This window comes from Centrocercus urophasianus, unplaced genomic scaffold, assembly GCF_019232065.1.
Source record: "Centrocercus urophasianus isolate 14NV4802_14NV808 unplaced genomic scaffold, USGS_Curo_1.0 seq_36, whole genome shotgun sequence".
NCBI classification, from domain to species: domain Eukaryota; kingdom Metazoa; phylum Chordata; class Aves; order Galliformes; family Phasianidae; genus Centrocercus; species Centrocercus urophasianus.
The window spans coordinates 3,585,752-3,606,076 of NW_024884933.1; the positions used below are offsets into that span (position 1 = coordinate 3,585,752).

The window sequence follows — 20,325 nt, forward strand, 5'->3', positions numbered from 1 at the left end:
TCCACCATCTCTCTTATTTCCCTTATTTCCCCTTTTAAGGTCATCTGTTTGGTGGAAAGGAAGCCATAAACCAAATCTCTGCTAAGGAAAGCAATGAGGCTGGAGGCACAGACCCTACTGAGGGCTGCCCTTAGCTATGGCTGAAGGAGAAGTCAAGAACAGCATCACAAAATTTGTTTTCAAAATAATTAAGACACTGGAGGCCTTGCTGCTCTTACCACCTGCCTCTGCTCACTGCGTGTGGGGAGGATTCAGTGATGCTGTAACTGCTCAAAGCATCTCCCTGCAGTGACGTGCACTGACTTCTGAACTAGAATAAAACTCTCTCTAAACTAGAATTAAAGCATTTCTGACCTGGTTAAGAAAACATTGCCCAGGCCCCACGGCACGAGCACTAGGCCTCCTCACCTGGACATCATCTCCAAACAGAAGGGCTGCCCAGGTAATTCAGCACTGCTAACAGCACTGGAGAGTACCAAAACCACAGCAGGGCAGAACTGCCAGCTGGAGACTTACCTCAGGCACCAGCAGGACTGGGCGTTTCATGTCCTGGTGCTGGGTCCGTCTTCTCATCTTGAAACAGCCTCAATTGCTCCTGTTCTGAAAAGCCCTGGCCTTGTTCAGGTCATACAGACACACACACACAAAAAAAAAGACTTGGCCAGTAAGAGCAAATAATAAAGACTCCTGTTTTTAAACTGCAGAACATTCAAAAATGTCCTCTTTGCACAAGGAAAGCTTTAACACCTAAGGAGAGCTTTAATCACCAACAGGATTGGGGCACGCAAGGGAATAAATCAAGACGACTGTCAAGCTTTGAAAGAACTTAAAAGACATTAATGCTAAAAAAATATTTATTTTTTTATAAATATAAATCTCTATTCATGACACAACATGAAAGGAAACATAAAATTTACTCATGGGAAAATAAGATTTTACAGCTTGAGTTATAAAAGTTACAGTGAGAAAAAATGAATTCCAGTGTTAGTTTTCTGTAAAACAGTAAATATCACACCACCAAATCACAGGAATGCAATGAAGAAACCATTTGTCATTAAAAAAAAAGGAATTGTTATCAATATTCACTTAGAGACAGACTCTAAGCAGTTACTCCATGGATTTGCTTCTGCAAAGAAAGGTTAACACACAATCCCTCAGGAAGGTGCAGCCTCCCATTAATAGCTTTCACCAAATAAAAATAGCGCTGCTCCTTGGCCTACAGCCCAGCGGATTTCTACCATTCTTCTCCACCAGATTTGTTGCTGGTTCTGCCCTTCTTCCCATCCACAGTCTCTCTTGCCAGTCACAAATGTTATACATTGCAAAATATTTATTTCTCATTAGGCAAATGTTAAGTATTAAAGAGCTTAAAAGGAATGTCTGTGGAAAAAAATATATATACAGTGCAACCCCAGCAGCTATGCTCACTGAGGAGAACACACACAAGTTTCTAATGGATTTTTATAAGATCAGGATGAATTTCAGGGTGACCCATTGGGGACTTCCCAAATGATCCCTATCTTCAGCTCTGAAGAGCAGCTGCTCTTGGGCTGGCGGTGATGACAACACTATCTAGAAGTGCAAATAAACCCCTCTAAAAATAAAGATCAGTGTTTATTTTGAAAGGTACCAGCCAAATGTTATAAAAGAATGTGCAGAAATGAGAAAACGCAAATGCCAGTCATTTGTAAAGCAGGAATAGATTCTGCCATTGTAACAAGATATTTATTCTCACATAGGTCCATTTTTCATTATAACTTGTTCCCTCACCCCAAGCACACAAGAACTAGATTCAAGTTAACATGGCTACTTTTGTTTAAAGAAGGAAAATGACATTTAAATTTATGGCCATACCAGACCTAACACATCTTCCTCCGCACAGCTGTTTCAGCCACTGTGGTATATTTTAGAGCCAGTGTTTGCTAGCACTCATCTACTTGTTCCAGTTAACTTCTCTGATTCCAGACTTCACTTGCACCAAGGTGCCTGCAGTGCTTGCCTTCCTCCTGCATTTCTATGCTATTCTCTTTCCCTGCAATTTATTCTCACCCTTTTGTGTTTCTGCTGGTAGTTAAGCCAGCTGAAACCGCAAAACAGGCAGCAGCAAATGTACTGATGAGCACACACAGAATAGAGGGATAACCAACCATCCCAGGTGTTAGAGCAGGCCAGGTAAGGCACTCATCTTTCTCCTGCAGATGATACAGCTGCACCAGAAGTCCTATCCTTTCCCATGCAAGAGCCGAGTGATGTGCATTGGGACAGCTCAGCTCTGCTTAGTCAGCTGCAGTACACAAAATGCCATTTTTCAGCACCATCTGCAGGCTTGGGAGGGGGCTGCCAGAAACCACAGCCATTCCCCGAGCATTTGGCCTCTTCCTGCAGCCCACAGTTTCTGCCAGCCCATGTTCTCCCTGGCCCTGTTTGCCTAGGGACTGCTGACCATTAACAGGCTTTCTGGAGTTTGCTCAGTATTCTTTTATCTGCACAATTAGCAGAGGATAAGAATTCTGATTTCTGCATTAAGATGAGCAGAAAGAAAGGCAAGGACTTGAGAACCTGGGAGCATGGGCCATTCAAACTGTTCTGCGTGCCGCCAGACCACAGCAATTATTTGCAGCCTGATTTGCATCCTCATTACCCAGATTCAGCAGATGCCCCAATGCAGGGAAGGATTTGAGGCCAATGCCTATCATCCAGCTGCATCAAACAAAGTCTCCTTCCTTCCACACCCTGTGGAACTGCAGGTCTGTGAAGGGTCACCAAATTCCAGGCGCAACTACTGAGGATCCCACTTTCCCTAGGAGGCTACAGGGCTGTGAAGGGTGGCGCAGCCCCACGCCACACAACTCACTGCTGCTTCCTGGAGTCCAGGTGCCATTTCGTGTCAGCACTGGGGTCCCTGCATCACCCCCAGCCCCGTCACCTCCATCCAGAATACCCCAAGTTGGAAGGAACCTGTAAGAATCATCAAGTCTAACTCGTGGCTCCACACAGGACCACCCAAACATCAGACACCATGACTAAAAGTGGATGCGTGCAGAAAATTCCCTGCCATTCTAAGTCAGTGTCCTGGAGCTGAAATCCCACCACCCCCATCCCCAAACATGTAACTACCTTAATGCACGATGTAACGAGGGACATGTGGATGGTCTTTAAAGCTTCAATTCTGAGGACAGACAAAAAAGGTTTTAGAGAATGAGACAAACACAGAAGATGGATAAGGAAAACACCACTCCTTTGCTGGCTAAACACAAATGACTATTCTGAACACCAAGGTTTTCCCTTAATAATTATTGTGCTACAGGAAAATAACAGCTTTGCAAACTGCCATGTTCCTCACCCTGTCCCCATTACTCTAACAGCCTAAAAAGCAGTGTGGTTTCCTTCTCCATCCCCCATGGTACCAGCTACCCACTTAAGGAAAGCAGCAAATTACTGCATATAGACTCAGTCCCTGCTGCTTGGCAACTGGTGAAGACCCAGAACTACCAAGAGCTCACAAACTGGTGTCAGCATTTAGGGGACACATGCCATGAAAGCTGCAGGAGAGCCCAGCCCTCGTCTGTGCTGGCTGACATCATGATGGGCTGCATGAATAAGACAACAAACTCATGTGCACGTGAGACCTATTTTGCTGAGGCCAAACCAATGTCCCAGACAAAGCTGAGCAGAAGACGGACATGTCATTACCACGTCCATCTTCAAACCTGAGAATATAAAAGAAAATTTCTGGCAGGTATTTAATTTAATGTCTCCATTGTGTCTGCGAGGTAGCTCAGTATTAATAATCAAAAAGCCTGAGAGAGAGAACTGAGGCACTTCAAGGTGAGGTAATGTGTCCAAAGTCACGGTTCAGTCCTGGCAGAGCCAGCAATGCTGCACTGGGCTCTTGGCTCTTGCTTAGCTCTGCACACTGAGCTGAGCTCAAATGCCACAGGCACTGCAGGCCACCAATTTCCCAGAAGGTGACAGCACTCTGTCAGAAACTGCTGCTGGCAACAGAAAAAACATGGGCACTGTGTAGGAAAATCCAGGCTGTAAGAGCCAGGACAACCATGGAGAAGGGACACTAGGAACATCATCCAAGCAGAGCTTCATAATCCACGTACCACACCAGCTGTCCTGAGCTGGGGCTGACACCTGAGATAGGCCATTTTCTTGGCTCATGGCCCACCCTGCTGATCTGCGTGGTGATGTCATGTTTGCCCTTCCCCATAACTAGGACAAACACCTGTTGGGCCTTGTTGATAAGGGGCAGACTGAGGCTCATCCTCTGGTGAGGTTTGACAGGGCTCTCCGTCAGTACCACAGCCTGAGCCCCTTCCAAACCATTTTCAGAGTGGGGGAACAGCGAGGCAGTATGGCCATCAGTGCCCACCCCCAGCAGCACCAGGTCAAAGCTGGCGTTGGCCACCAGGGCCACGATCTCCTTGGCGTACAGCTCTGTGCCTCCATCCTCTTCCACACAGAGCCGCTGGTGCAGGTGCACGGGCATGGGGTGGACATTGAAGTAGGGAACTCTGATGTTCTGCAGGAGGTGGTTGTGCAAGCTGAAGAAGTTGGACTCTGGGTCAGTGAGTGGGACGCAACGCTCATCCACCAGCCAGAGGTGGGTGTGCCTCCACGGGAAGTCATAATGGTGTCTTGCCAGCCGTTGGAATAGGGCCACCGGGCTTGAGCCGCCCGAGAGGGCCAGGTGGAATTGCCCAGAGCGTGCCACGGCTCTGCTTGCTGTCTTCTCGACATCAGAAGCCAGCTGGGAAATCAACACCTCGGACCACGCGGAGACCAAGGGGCTTTTTCGAAATTTGGACTGGATCGTCTTGTAATCACTTGGCATCGGCCCACTGGGGTTCAGCAATTCCACTGGCTCTGCCACTGTGAAGGTCAGTTCCCCACTCACCATTTCAAAGTCTAAGAACTGCTGGTTCTCCACTCCACCAGGGTAGAGGCGCGGGGCCTGGTGGGAAATGCTGTTCAGCAACGGTGTCCAGAATGCCCAGGAGGCCAGCAAGTTCTCAGTGGTTATGAAGAAGTCTTTCCTGCCATGGTAGATGTTGGAGATGAGGACAGAATACGCATCTCTCTCTTTCACAGGGCTGTACACGTAGTAATCAGACAGCAGCTGTCCAAAAATGTGCAGGTCAGGCTGCACTACAACTTCTCTCCAACTGCTTTTTGGCATGATGGGCTTGAAAAGGTTCCTGCTCACCAGCACTGCTGGGGTGTTGAGCACACCATGTCCAATGTAGAACACAATCTGCTTGGGTTTACACTGGCTGTGCCCTGCATCCCTCAAAGCCTCACTCTGTGTGCAGTAGGCCCGGTTCTTGAAGAGAACTCGGACATAACCTATCCGTTCATCCAGAGCTTTTCCAGAAGTAAGGAGGAAAGGAACCCCTTCCCAACGCAGGCTGTCACTGTGGACAAGCACACCTGAAATGACACAGTGATCTCAGCTTCCAAATTCAACTTGACACCTAAACAGCAAGCAGATTTGTGAGGAGCTGTCATCTAGCCACTCTCCTTCCTTACCTCCCAGAAACCCTGGCATTCACTGTGCCTCTTGCTCCACATTTAGCTCTTTAACAACAGCACAGGATTAACTGCTCTCCAGGTACCTCTGTGCTCCCTCCCAAGCATCCTACTTGCTCAACCTCTTTTTGTCTTGAAGGAAAGGTATTTCTAAGCATGAATATTGTTCAGACAAAACCTTTGATGTTAAGAAAACACAGCACAGCTTGAGGTGGCCTGGTGGTCTACCAAAGAATTCCTAATGCTTTATCCTTCAAATGTAGAGAGCAACTCTGTAAGAAAGCAAAGAAGTTTGCAGGCCACTTCTAAAAATAACACACAGACCTTAGCAAGAATAAAGGTACTTTGCTCCTATGCAGTGCTTCCCATTTGTAGCAGTATTCGTTAACAAAAATGACAATAGTTCTATGTTTTTACAGGTCCAAGGTACCATGTTTGTGGATGCCTGGAGTTACCCCCACGTCAGCTGTGAGGTCCAGTGTCATGGAGTAAGGATTCTCACCTCCTGCTCCCCTTGGCTCTAGAGTACTCCTCCTCTCCAGAACCCAGAAGAAAAAACTCACCTGCAAAGGTTGGTGTTGTGCTGACATAGTTCTGCCCCTTCTGCAGCTCCTCCTGTACATGGCTGGCATACGCCTGATACTGACCCAGCACAACACTCTGTTTCTCCAGGCCTCGCAAGGACTGCAGGGCCTGCAGCTTGCACTGCAAGACTTCTTCAGCCTTGCTCAGGTTGCCTGGGAGCTCCATGGTCAGGAACATCAGGGCCTCAGTGAGGTGGTTCTGCAGCACATCCCGGATGACGCCATACTGCTCATAGAAACTGGTGCGGCCTGAGGACAACGAGGAGGTAAGACACTGATAAATGAACTGAGTGTTCTGCAGCCCTGCCTTGTGCTATGCATGTGCCCAGAAGACCAAAACTGGTTTGCGCTGCTCTCCTTCTGATCTAAAAGTTACCATGAGCCTATCAAGCCTCTCCTTTCCCTTCAGACGGGTTTCTGAAATGCCCCTGCTACCAAAATGAAGATTTCACCCTGGCAGAAAGAGCAGCACTCTTCTCTGCCTCTTTTCCCCTGATTTTCTGTCCTCAGGAGGCTCTGGCTGAGCCATGCCCTTGAGAGACAAAATTTTGTGCACAAAGCTCTGCTTCTCCCTTGCTTGACTGCTCATTCAGGGGAAGACAGACAATGTACTTTTAACAAACATGACTCAAGCAGATACCTTTCTGTAATCCTTCAGCAGCAGGCTGCACACTGCAGACTACATCATGGCCATAGGCTTCCCCTATTGATTGATACTTTTATCTCCCTTGCTCTAATCCAAAGATACATTCATTAGTGTAATCAATGCTGCTGATTTGCTAGGAGCCAGGCTGCAGCTGAAGCCACACAGAGGAAAGAAGACGTCAAAGGAAAAATGACAATGTTTTTCAGAGAGGGGAGGGCACAGGGAGTAGCTGGGACTACTCACACACAGCACTGTTCTCCCCAAACCTCTCTGCAGTGCTTCCCTCTCCTAAAATCAGGTCCCAGCTGAGGTCTAGGCTGCCAAACCAAACATTCTGCAGAGCCTGGTAAAGTCGCATTAATTGAGATTGTGGTTGCTGGGGGTGAGAAGGAGGGAGGAAGGTAGAAGAGGTGGTTGGGGGAGTGGAAAAGCAACCCTGATGTTGCAGAACTGAGGGCACCTGACATCCCAAGAACTGCTGTGGGTGGCAGTCCTTCCCCATTGCTTTATGCTGAGTACTGCAAAGCAGATGCTGCAGGACTGCAGGGAGATTGCAGCCATGTCCTTCAGCAGGATATCCATGCTAGCAACTCTGGGCTTCAGTTTTTCTCCCTGCAAGGCTCTTAGTATCCAGAGAAAATGAAAGAGGCAGACAAAGCCAGGCTGACCTGGGTACTGACATGCCAGGTTGAGCAATGCCCAAGCAAAAGATAGAAGAGCATCTTCCAAAGAATACCACAAACAAATACTCTGTACCAGGTCTTGATAACTAACAGGACAGGAACAAAAAAAGATTGCCAATAAAATAGCCAGATTATCGCATCACTAAACAGAGGAGGTTTTAGATTGCATCAATTCCTAACGCAAGGCTTCTTACTGACAACTAAGATCCCTGCACTGCAGAAAGCTCCCTGAAATTCCTCCAAAGCTCCATAGCAGAAAAAAGGTGAAGCTTCTACTGACCTGCAGTCGAATTCCAATGGGAATCTTTTCTTGGAAGGTGATTCAGTCCCAAGCACAGAAAGTATAAGACAGTCTCTCTCCATTTCCAGGGAGCAGCATGTCATCCACCTGCACTTTTGTTTCTGCACCAGCACTGCCTCAGGGAGCACTTTCACATAATTAATAAGCCTGCTGGTTCTCCCTCTCACCTAGCTACCCTAGCTTTGCACACTCGCTCCACAAACCTTTAGCATCCACAACCTCCTTCAAGACGATCTCCACTCTTTCCACATGATGTCTGTTCCAAATTGGATCCAGAAACTGGCGGTTCTGATCTCGAAAAGGCAAGATATGAGCTACAGCCTGCAAAAAGAAACATGAAAGATCCAACAAAAACTTACCACATCTCTATTTCCTCCTCATTGCCCCATCCAGCACTAGGATGAGGCCAGCTCTAGAGGGCCACACAGCAGAGAGAGTGAGAGTAAGGAAAAATCATCAAGAGCCTGTGATGGTACACAGTTACCCTACCCTAGCCCTACTACAACACATAGTAGAGCACTCTACTGACTGTACATTAAAGGTTTCGCTGAAGCATTCTGAGGTTTCATGTGAAAAAGGCTGAAAAGCAAGCTTCAAGGCTCTCAGTTAATATCCCTAAAAAGACAAAGGGCTGAGTCAGACCATCCTGGGACTAACATATAGCTCCAGAGAGGTGAAATACATCAGATCAGGTGCTTACAACACTAAAGCCACCTTGGAGAAAGAAAAAAAAAAAAAAAAACAAAACAGTAAAAAAGGAGAAAGAAAAAAAAAGAAAAAAGAAACAACAACAAAACCAAATCAAAACAAAAACCCTCTTAGCAGAGATGGTCTCCTTATATTTGTTCATGCACCTTTCTGATTATAATCTGGTCGCAGAGCCACGGCTGGAGCAAGCTACTTTCAAAACGTGCTATTACATTTCTCTAAAACAAGGATGGCATGTCCTTGGATGCATCTCCTCTGGGACAATGCAGTGCTGCACATCCTGAGCCATCCTTGCAGCAGGCAGACCCTGCGCCCTGCCTGGAGCACAGGACAGGATGAAGCCTTCCAATCATCTCACAAAGCTAACATCCCATCAGCTTCATACCATATCAAATTAAAAACTGCTTCTAGAAGCCACGGCTAGCAAAGGGCCTGTGCAGTGAGATGGAAGAACTGTGAGAGGGAAAGGGCTTACTCAGCAAAACCAAAGCCCTGACCTTGCTGAGAAGACCAGATGAATTCTGCACCTCTCCCTCATGCACACACACAGTTTAACCCTACACCCCGGCTTCCCACTAGAAAGGGAACCTTCATCACAATTGGAAAAAAGCTCATCTGCACATTTCCTCTGCTGTGCGAGGGGACAGACAGCAACACACTACAGGGCATAAACAGCTGTATGGAGCAACATAAACCAATGGAGCACATTCAATGACACTGCCTGAATTTGAGAGGGGACCATCACTCCCATCAGATGCAGAGCTGATGCACTCTCCCAGCCACCCTCAGCCTTGGAGGGGGCTGAGCATTGCACACTTCTTACCTGTTTGCCAAGGTAATGGTCCACCCGGTACATTTCCTCCTCCCTGAAGAAGCTCGTCAGCTCTGCAGCCATTTGCTGGGCTGATTCCAGGTCATGGCCAAAAGGTTTCTCCAGCACCACACGCAGCCAGGCACCTGGAGGCGGCCTGCAGCTGCTGTTGATGTGGCGGGCAATCTCTGTGTAGGCAAAGGGTGGTACTGAGAAGTAGAAGATCCTTCCGGCCTCCTTCAGCCCCTCCTGGTGAAGCAGCACCTCAATCTCTCTGTTCAGTGCAGTGTAGTTTTCGGCAGTTTTCAGCTGGTGGTATTGGCTCAGCTTCAGGAATTGGTCCTTGAGCACAGCACACCTGTTGGGAGATTCATCTGGGGGACAGGTGAGCTTCTTCAGCACATCAAACATCAGCTTCTGCCCCGGCTCCAGATCTGTCAGCGCAGCCCCATGGAAGGTGAAGCTGTGGCCACTGCTCACTTGGTCTATGTAGAGCTGGAACAGACCCTGCCACAAATACTTCTTGGCTAAATCCCCTGTGGCTCCCAGCAAGACCACAGAGATGTGGCCCTGAGACTCCTCAGCCAGCGATGGCAAGGCTCCCATGAGCAACATGGTACACAGGACTCTTCTCAGCATCTTGGGAGAGAGGAGGCAGGCTCAGGAACACTACAGAGAACAGGATTAAAGAAGAAAAATCAGTCAGTCCATGTTACAACACTGCAAAACACAATGTAAAGTGCCTCTTCTCCCATGGCTCAAAAGCCAGGACTTCTGCCTGGATCCCCCACCCAACCACAATTCTTTCCCCCTCCACGATTTGAATCACAGCAGGAAATGGAGCTCTTGGAAAGATTGCAGTCTCCTTGTGCATACCAAGAAGTGGAAATCAGTCCGTGCCTAAGATCTTTCAGTAGCACAAGAGTTGCTTCCAAGACTCAGTTAATGAGGGGATACCAATGTCTTCAGACTGTGAAACTGAAATCCAATCTAATGCAGATTTCAGACCCGGCTACAGATGAACCTACATGCTAGCAAACTCAGGCTGCTGCTTTCAGCAACATCCTGTTTAGGACTTTGCTCAAGTGGCATTATGCTTTGTTGGCACTGCTTCATGTCAATATTGTCATAGCAGCTCAGAGACAAGAACGACCACTGGCAGGTTCAGTTCACAAGCTCTCCTTTAATGCACTGCACTTCCACGACTCATGTGGACCACCAGTCTCATGAACACAGCTGAATTAGGTTCCAACAAGCTACTGGGAGACAAATGGTCCAATAAAACAACACAGGAAGAAGCAGTTTAGTCCTTAAAACGGAGTCTAGACATGAGCCAGTCTAGATGCTGTCTCATGACAGTTGTGTATGCAGCCAGGAAACAATGCTGGGTTTGTGTTCTGCCAAGTGCAGCTTTCTGTCAGAGAAGAGCATGTGGGCACCCACTCATTGCTGAGCCGGTAACAGCCGGTCTCCCTGGCCAAAAAAACCCTTTACTTGTTCTTATTTAGTCTTGTTTCTCTAATTCAAAATAAAGCTCTTTTAAGAGAAATGACGCACCCAGTTGTTACACTTAGAAACGGGGCAAAGACCTGTGATCACAAAAAAAATCCTGAAATAAGTGAATATACCAACCTCTGTTCTCATTACAAGTATTAGTTCTGGTCAATAGGTTCAGACCATTTAACTACCTATGTAGGAAAATACACCCACATAGCATGGATGCAGGTAGGAAAGACCTTTAACAGCCATTTTTTGATTGCATAAGGAAAACGTAGATGGCTCTATTCTGGTGCAACTGTAGTCTCACTGAGCTTTGCACTGGTATGATTACATCATTTTAAAATGGCAGCTTCATGAAAGTACAACTGGAAAATGGTCTTGGGTAAAAGAATGAATGCAATGCTCTTATCCTTCTGTGGGCAAGGGGAGACAGAAAAGCATATCCCCAGACAAAAACATTCATAGCACGCCTGAAAACACTTCACTGGCTCTATTACAGTAACAGCTGTACAAACAGAAGCTCTTAGCTTCTACCTGCCCAGACGTACTTAGGACTGTTGTTTCCTAACTGGAGAAAAAGGCCTGGTCCTTACTCCTCATGAATGGAAAGGGGATGAACCACAGATGCTGTCCTAGTTCTGACTGGTTCGCCCACTGGAAAACTCCCACAAAAATCACTATTCCATCACAAAGCAACATAGGAGCTAAGTCAGCTAGAGAATAACAAACAAAACTTCTGAACATCTCTCCCCATCCTTAGCTTGAACTGGTCTTCATAAATCTCATTTTTCTCTACCCAGCAGACTCACCTGAGCAACACCGGAGCTTTACAAAAGATGGACTGGCAAAAGCAGCTGGAAACTCATCTTCCTCACAGCCCCAATTGCAGATCTCTCTCCTCCTGTGGCTGCAGACTCAACGGTCAATAGTCAGGTGAGCAGGATTTTGCAAGCAAGATAAGGCAGCTTGTTCCCCTTCTGATAAATGCAAGGAAAGGCTCAATTCCAGCAAAGAAAAAATGACCAAACTCACAGAGCAACATTCCAGCTCTCAACCCATCCACATCTGCTTTTTTTGAGTGGGCAAAATGCAGGCAACTTGTGGCAATTCATGACTCCTCTGCTTTCCCTGGAAAGCTCCATAGTGCAACTCCTCTGTTGTGACTGCCTCCCCTCTCTTGCTCCTTCCTCTAATCTCCACACATACACTTAAATCCAGCAAACAGTGGTGGCAACTGCACAGGGGCAGATGTGTGGCTCTGAAGCTTTTGCCTGCACTAGAAATAATTATCATGTTTAAGCAGAAGTTTGTTTTCCTTTTACCCACTAGGGGGTTACAATGTAGATGACAAAGTTCCCCAGTGCAATAGGACAATAGTTACACTTTCTTAACAACCTTTGCTCCAGGCCCATGCTGCCCACTGCACAGAGCACAGCCGAGGTGCAGCTACCCGGATGGGAGGGAAAGGCTTGGGTGGGTCATACTTTTCCACATCACCAAAGAAACAAGAGAATTAGCCACAGAGCTTGCTGGCAGATTCAGCCACGCAGTCACATGGCATTTCCAAGCCAACTCAAAACCAGTTTCACAACACTCCCAATTGCAAAACACTGCTACACAGCCCAAAAGCAGCACAGTAAACACAGGGCTGTTTGTTTACTGCTCTTGTATCAAATAATCACCAGAATTCACATTAAAAAGCAATAACCTTTACAAATTTCTCAACCAAACAGGACCAAGTTACTCAATCAGGTTGTAGGGAAAAGGTGCCTGGGCCCCATCCCTGCAAAGCACAGAGGGTTTAATGGGGCAGCGCGCCTCAGGGCACCGACCTGCACAGCTGTGATAGCCCTGATTTGACAGCAGCTCATTTTAAATCTCACACATTACCCCGCCGTCTGGTAAAAGGGAAGGGATCTTGTTTGCTACTGCTGCATCCCCACTTTAAAAAGCAATTAACAGATGCACGGTGTGGCCCGGCCCGCAAGGCCGTGCACGTGTAACGCATGAATTACTGAGATGCTCCGAGAAGCAGAAGAGCGCTGCCCTCCTGCGTGTGCGGGCAGGAGCGGGAGCGACACCGCCAGCTCCTGCAAAGGTCAGCGGCTTACCGTGGAGGCTCCCGTTACGGGCAGGCTGAGACACGGCAGCGCCCGGCCGAGCTCAGCGCGGTGCCGTGCCCCATCGCAGCGCAAAGCAGAGCTCGGGCCCAGCGCACGAACCACCGCTCGGCTGCCCCGGATCTCCCGGTCATCGGGGCCGACCCCGCAGTGCGAGCTGCCACCGCCCGACCTCAGCTTTCCGGAGACGCAGGAAGGAGCGACAGGTACGGAGCGAAGGGGACGGGCGGAGCACCGGCGGGGTAAGGACACGGGCTGGGCACGGAGCATCGGTGCGTGAGCCGAACCCAAAAGCACGGAGGATGCTGCGGGAAGCTGCTCTAGGGGCTGCCCTCCGCCTCCCTCTGCACCGACCGTCCTGGGGGTCCCGCCGGTTCCGGGATGCCCGGCCCAGCCCGCACACGAAGCACGGATGCCGCCACCCCCAGCATGGGAACGTTGCCCGCTCCGGGAGAAGCCCCACTAGGAGCCGAACCCCTCCATCTCAACTCATTTTATCCCATCATCTCCCCTCCCGCCCCGCGGCGCCCCACTCACCTCCCGCCCACCCACGGTTGGCCAGCGGGGCGCGGTGGCGGAGCGGAGGCTGCGGGCGGGCCCGGCACAAAGCCCCGCCCCGCGCTCCTCCCTGCGCTCCGAGAGTTTGTGGTTGGCGGCCGCTGTCGATGGTTGTAACGGTCGGGAGGGAGGGAATCTCGGGACAGCCGGGGCTGTGGGCTCTCCCACTGAGGCTGGAGAAGTTCCTAATGCACCAGGAGAACAAGGCCTTTACTGAGGCCAGGAGCATCTCGAAACAAGGGAAAACATAGCTGTTTTCTTCTGTTTCAACTTCCTGCCTATCTGTATATATATCCACATCTTTGAACGCCTATGTTTACCTGCAGAACTTGCATTGCTCTGTGTTCTGAAATTATTGTGACTGCAGCATACCACCTTCTAACCATGTGTGCACCCACAGCACTGGTCTCGTATTTTCTAAACAAAGGAGGCACGTCCTGGGGTATGTTGCAGTGCAAGCCTGACAGTGCTTTTGGACACATCAGGTTTGGGAAAGGTGGAGTGAAAAGAGACAGAAATGAAACTGCCCCAACAAGCAGGAATGAATAGAGCAGAACGCTCCTGTGGAATGTCCTGCTGCAATGCAAAGCTTGCTCTGGAACTCAGCTGCTGTCTTCTAATTCACTTGGGTGAACAATGCCATAAGTTTCACTTTCCTGGATGAAAATTCCGTAAGCATACAGAAGCCTGCACAGCTGCTGTCTGCTCAGACCCAAGCAGGCTGCAATCAGACTCAGGGACTGCCAGCATTGGACTCAGTGCTGCACCAGGGCTCTCATTACAGGTGACACCAGCTTGTGTTTGTGATATAACTGAATTATACTGACAGTATAACTTCCTGATGTCATAACCTTCTCTACTGTCCTGTTCTGGAGGCTCACCTCTCCTTTTGCATGTGTGCCCAATTCCATAAATGCCCTTTGTGGTACTGTGAAGGCGCCAGTGACTGTCAGCAGCAAGGTTTGTCTGCAGGATGCAGGCCCAAATTAGGGATGAAGGAGACAGCAGTCTGCCCTGATTCATTCACACTGCACATTGCTTTGTGACTCTTCCTGTGTTACCAGTACAGCTTTGAGCTGGGTAGAATGCCTCCAGCAGTGGCTTTATTTCTGAAACCCAGCAGAGGGTGGATCACAAGCAAAGCTCAAGTGATGAAATTTAACCTATACAACTTGGGGAGGGGATAAATAACACATCTGAAAGAGCCAGCTGGACAAAACAGTCTTGCACCTGAGATCTCCCCTAAGCACATGTAGATGTTACTACACAGCATGCTTAGCAAGAAGCTTAAGGGAGCCATGCTGTATCCCATAGCTGTGTGTTTAACCCATTAATGACCTGCTGACAAGGCTGCATGGCTTGCAGGGACTAATCTGAGTCTGGTGCAGCAGGCGGTAGGAAATGGGAGGCCCTGTTACGGCCTGCTTTGTGCCCTGGAAGAAAAAATGGCTTCTGCCATCTACTCGAGCAGAAATGATTGAGGTGCACATCTCCCTGCTGCATGCCACACTGAATGGGACGAACAGCTGAGGCCCTGCTCACTTGAGCCTGCTATTATTACAGATAGAGCTGGAAGTTGGGAGCAGCGACAGTTGTTTAACATTTTCTGCTGAGTCTCTAGCTAGCTACTATGCCATGAAGAAGGAACTGCATGTGGGGGCTCTGCTTTATGCAATTTCTTTCTTTCTTTCTTTCTTTCTTTCTTTCTTTCTTTCTTTCTTTCTTTCTTTCTTTTTAAGTCTCTAAAAAAAATGGTGCAGCTATTTCTGAGCTGAAGGTCAAGATAAAATAGGTTTTTTGACTATGTTAAAAATATCTCAGCTTTTTCATTAAGGAGCTCTAACATCTCATAATTTGGGGCAAGGAAGATTTTATCTGGATGATGGTTTGGATCAGAACGTACTTTTGTCAAGAAGAAAGCATGCTTTGGTCAGTGTCTTTTCAGGCATGCTCAGCTGCATGTTCCTTTAAGGGAAGTAGGGCCGGTGTGACAGCTGACACATGTGATGCCAATAAAGGAATAAAGGTTTGTTAGCAAGGAACAGGCTATTAAGGAGCTACAAGCAAATAAAAGTGCTGTAGGAAGAGGTTCTGTTTGGTCTTGAGAGGAGGTGTTTTGGAGCAGGAAGCAGTAACTTGATAAGCCTGGCTTATCAGTTTGGGAAATTCTTATGTGCTGTAGGTAAAGGCTGTGTTTGAGCAAAGCAACTGCAAGTGGTGTTTTTTTGTTCTTTTTTTAAAGATTGGGGATAGGAAAAGCAATGTAAAATGGGAGCTGAGTGTAGTGGGACTGAGTTGCCTTTCTGGGCTGTTCTCCCAAGCTAGTTTTGGGATGCAGAGTGCTGAACTTTGGCTAGGAGGGGGTTTGTACCTCTTAGAGAGGTAAGGCATACTTGTGATGATGCAGCCTAGAAATATACTTAAAAGCTATTGCTCTGTGAAGGCACCTGCTACTACTGACTTACAGCTAATGACTGAATAATCCCTGCAGATTTTTGATTCTGCAAGGCTTCTTATGTGCTGCTCCCTAAGCTAAGAGCTCTGCTTGGTCATGCTGCTGCAGCCTGGTCTGAGGCTGGGCTGAGCACATTAAGCCTTAGAAAAGCTCTGAAGGCCTGGCCTAGCAAGCTTGTAAGTAAGGCTGTTAACTGCTGCTGTGAAGCAATAAAGAACAGCTGTATAGCAGCTGGGTTCTTATTAGAAAATAAAGTTAAACTAGCTAGTGGCTTCTGGAAGGCCAGCCTGTGCTAAGATAAAAGTCATAACAGCAGTCCCCTGGCTCCTACTGGTGTACGAAAGAGTAAGAAAAGGGGGGTTTTGTTATGGCTCCAGGGTCAGGTCAGTGGCTGCAGTACTTAATGAGTTCTGGGTCTGCAGTGCATGGTTAAACATCCTCACTGGAAGCCTAAAATATCATGAAAGATGGATATCCCCAAATTCTATTTTAAGAAAAAGCTTAGGGACAATAATTAAAGCTATGCTGGGAGGCTGGAGGGCTGACCCAGAGCTGCTCACAGCAGCCTGTTGCAGCGAGGACAGGTGCTGTTCCCAACACCCGGTTGCTCTGGTTCTGCCCGGGTAGCTTGGCTCCTAAAGAGCTTATCATCAAAGTAAAGCTGAGACACTCCAAGGTGAAAGAGTATTAGAGTAATACTGAAAGCTTCTGGTTCTATTGCTTGTCTGCTCTCTTTTTTTTTTTTAACTGGGGCTTTTAAGCTGCAGAGATCATGGCCAGTGAGTGGCTCACAGGTGTGCCACCTGAGTGGAGCAGCAAAGTGTCTTAATGCAGCTGGCTTGCTGGGAGGCTTGAGTAAATGGCATTACTAGCTAATGCAATTACCTCTCTGCTGCTGTCCTCAGGCAGCCATGGGAATAAAACATGACTTAATGCCCTGCTGTAAGCTTCTGTCACAGACGCCAGGCGAGTATTTCAGCAGCAATGCAGCACTGCCGCAGCAAGGATGCGGTCTGCATCCCTCAGCAGCCAGGATGCAACTGCAGCGTGAGCACTTCCCAGCAGTGAGGAGGGAACAGGAGCTGGGGGCTGAGAGGAGAGCTCATCTTCACCACGTGCTCGAACTGAATTGGAACAGAAGTGATCAATTCAGCTGTGCCTGCTCTCTGTTCTACCAAAGTGATTCTCTCATCAGCTCGGTCATCAGATGAAAGATAAAGTGCTGGCACCTTCCCCAGATATTTCTGCTCTGAAAGAAACTGCCTCCAGTCTCCCATTTGGTTTGGGGCTGGGTTGGGCTAGGAAGGGGGCTTGGAATTTATGAAACTAAATGTTTTTGTTCATTGTAATGTAGGGGAATATTAGCTTCCTCTTTTCTGTGAGGACTGAGGAAATGGAGCAGCTTCACCGAGAGCTTTCAGTAGTGGAAGGCTTCACATGTGGCTCCCAGACTGATCAGTGTTTCTGAGTCTATATTGCAATGGGTTAATATACTTTGGAAGGAAGCACGAGGCAGGTAATTTGCTGTGTTGCTGTCAGGCTGTGCCCGAGAGCTTCTGCAGTGCTCAGCTCCTGAGCTCCTAAAGGCCTGGCTGTGCTGTGGCAATGCTGCGTCCACTGAGCAGTGCAGGTGTGCTCTGAACTTCAGGGCTGGGTGTGAGAGAAATCGCTTTTCCTGGTTTGTAAAATGTGGGGAGTTCTGCAATCACAGAGCTACCTGCAGGTCCCCAAATGTACTTAGGATTTAGAATTAGGATACCTAAAGTAAATATTGACTGGCTGATGAACTTCTGAAATCAGCAATGGGAATCAGTGTGCTGGTAGCCAGTTTCTTTACTAACTAGTATTCAACATTGATTCAAATTTAAGGTAATAATCACAAGTTGAGTAGTACATAAACAGCACACTTCTGGTAGATTAAAACTTTAAATTAATGGAGGCTTCCTAAACTAGGCAGATCTTTGCTCTTTTGTTTTCCATATCTTCAGGTCCTGGTTTGGAGGGCAACACTTTGTCCCCTCTTCCATTGATTTCTCATTGACTCATATCAGGCTTCTTATAGCAGTATGGTTACTTTTCTGTCCAGGAAGCTTTGGAAACTATTTAATGGAGGCAAAACACTTACTAGAAGTCACCTTTATGGTCTCACACACAGAGTGGCCCAGGCAGCACCTGATGGCACAATGCAGCATGGAGCTGTGCTGCACTGCATGTCAAAATGCTGATCAGCCCAGCACTGCTGCACTCAGAACAGCTGAGCTGCATGAACACAGCTGAGGAAAGTCAAAGGTTCTCTGTGCTATCTGATAGCAGCATGGGAAACAAAGTCTAAATGACAGCCCTGTGCTCTTATCTCAATGCCACATTAAAATTAAGTCCATAGTTTAACGACAGAATCCTTCTTGATCGTGACATCTTTGTCCTCCTATAACAAAATGAAATGCACTGTGATGCATAACTGTGTTGCTATTAATGGACTGCGTTGCAGCAGTGAATTGGCGCAGTGTTGGGATGATGTATGCTGCTCAGTGCATTCTTTGGCATATTGCAATTGGAGCTTTGTTTCATTAGAGCAGTGTTTTTGCTCATCTTATCCACTACAGATTAACTATGTGTTGCTGGTTTGAAGAGTGAGTGGCCTTGAAGTATTGTGAAACACTGAAATAGAGCAATGTTTCCAAACCTTGGCAGTGATATGTCAAATCTCAGCAAAAGGCTTTGATATTCAGGGGATACTCTTCTGGCTGCTGGTTTTAGCCTTCTTCTGAGTGTCTCTGAAGGTTGCAGAGGAAGTGGGTTTCCTTATGCTGAGTATCTCCTCCATGCTCTGCCATGCAATAACTGCAGCAGTACAAAACTGTTAGCAAAGTGTAGTGAGTAAGTAATTGTTGTAAGTAATTACAAATACTGAGTTGAATATCCAGCTTTTTCTTTGCTCTTCTGTTGTAAAACATTGAGAATTAAGCATATATTAAGAACTTATACAATAGTGGTAAAAAGTGGATCCAGGACTCAGTCCCCTGAATCCTAAGCTAGGTCTCTCCTGAGCAAGTGTCAGTGATGCTTTGCATGCTGGATGCAAACCTCCATCTGCACATAGTGCACCTTACCTGGCACAAACAGGGACCCTGTGCATTTGGGTTATGAAACAGCTGGGTGGTCCAGTCAAAAGCTAATCCCCGAATGGAAGAGCAATGAAGGTGAAAAGGAAGGGAAAGGTTTTTCAGTTGGCACCAGGGCTCTTGGATGAAGCTAATCAGCATATCTGAAAACTTGATCCAAAAGCTTTCAGTGGTGGTACCAAAAGGCAGCAGTAAATTTAGTTTGACCCTCGTGTACACTTGGCATTGTGCTGTGGTGCATTGGAGTATGTGGATGAAAAAATAACATGTTTCAAAACTGTCACTCTGCAACTGGTTCCAGGGCCCGTTCACTGCAGGGCACTTAAATATTGCAAATGCTGCCTGGTTCAGCTGTGTCCCCTGGCAATATCCTGCCATAACCTTGAGCGTGAGTTGTTTTCTCTGTCACGCTTAGCACTGGAGCTGGAATAGCAGAAGTAGAAACCACCAGTAACTGGGACCTTCAGCAACCTCTTCTCTGGGCTATAGTGCTGACTTTCCCATTCAGGCAACACAAGGAGAATGGACTGGCTTGTGTTGTCTCTGTGATTCGTTGCACCTCTCAGCCATGAAAACAGTAAATCCACTGTAAAACAGGGCTCTTCTGGCTCCATCAGAGGTACCCTTTCACTGGCTTCATGAGTGGAGTAGTTGAGAGAGAAATGGATGCAACCTGCTATCCAGTAAGTGGCAGGAATTAAATTTGCTCAGGGCAAGAGGCTTTCCTAGGCCTCAGCTCACTTAGGGTGGTTTGCAGTACATCTTTGGATCAGGTTTTGCTCTGCTTTACGTCTCAGGAGGAGAATGAGACCAGTCAGATGTTTGTGGAAGCCACGCGCTTCTTGGCATGTTCGTTAATTTTGTGATAGCTTTTCAGGTGTAATACTAATACCTGCAGCTTCTGTCTAGATTTTTGTTTGGTTAAGACCTGTGTTGGCAATACCACAGGGAGGGCAAATCCTCCATTCTTTTTCTCACGTCCTGTCCTTACTGAGCAAAGTTGGGGCGTTCTCTCTGCACCTTTCCAGCTTTTATCTGCCCGAGGCATGCTGGCTCCTGAATGGGTTCCAGCCTGCCCCCCAAATTCAGAACAGCTTAGGTGGGAGCAGAGCACACGTGAGAGGCATCTGCAGATGTCTGACTCGCTTTTCATTTCTTCCCTTGCAAGGAACAACATCACCAGGTGAGGAAACCCAGCAGGCAATCAAACGGCTCGAGTCTCTGCCTCGTCAGGAAATGGGGCTGTACAGAGAGAGCGAGAGCTTGCTTTTCAGACACGATCCTATAGGATCAGGGTTC

The 20,325-nt window shown here is 47.7% G+C and overlaps 2 protein-coding genes across 6 annotated transcripts in view; one reads left to right on the forward strand and one right to left on the reverse strand.

Moving 5' to 3' along the window:
• Positions 1–836: 836 nt before the first annotated feature.
• Positions 837–13,485, reverse strand: H6PD (hexose-6-phosphate dehydrogenase/glucose 1-dehydrogenase). 4 transcript variants are annotated; one of them, XM_042831433.1, is made up of 6 exons: positions 13,429–13,485; positions 11,581–11,748; positions 9,284–9,940; positions 7,956–8,073; positions 6,102–6,371; positions 837–5,439 (listed from the first exon to the last, which is right to left on the reverse strand). In XM_042831433.1, the coding sequence occupies exons 3-6, from the start codon at positions 9,908–9,910 to the stop codon at positions 4,082–4,084; spliced, it is 2,373 nt and encodes a 790-aa protein (XP_042687367.1). In that variant the 5' UTR covers positions 9,911–9,940; positions 11,581–11,748; positions 13,429–13,485; the 3' UTR covers positions 837–4,081. The 4 variants fall into 4 exon arrangements, with proteins under 4 accessions (XP_042687367.1, XP_042687366.1, XP_042687365.1 ...); XM_042831432.1 differs by lacking the exon at positions 13,429–13,485 and adding an exon at positions 12,883–12,973; XM_042831431.1 differs by lacking the exon at positions 13,429–13,485 and having other exon boundaries at positions 11,581–12,872.
• Positions 12,982–20,325, forward strand: part of GPR157 (G protein-coupled receptor 157) — a 43,556-nt gene continuing 36,212 nt past the window's right edge. For both annotated transcript variants that reach the window (XM_042831443.1, XM_042831448.1), the window contains exon 1: positions 12,982–13,097. The gene's annotated coding sequence lies outside the window, so the exon portion shown is untranslated. The remainder of the gene's footprint in view (positions 13,098–20,325) is intronic.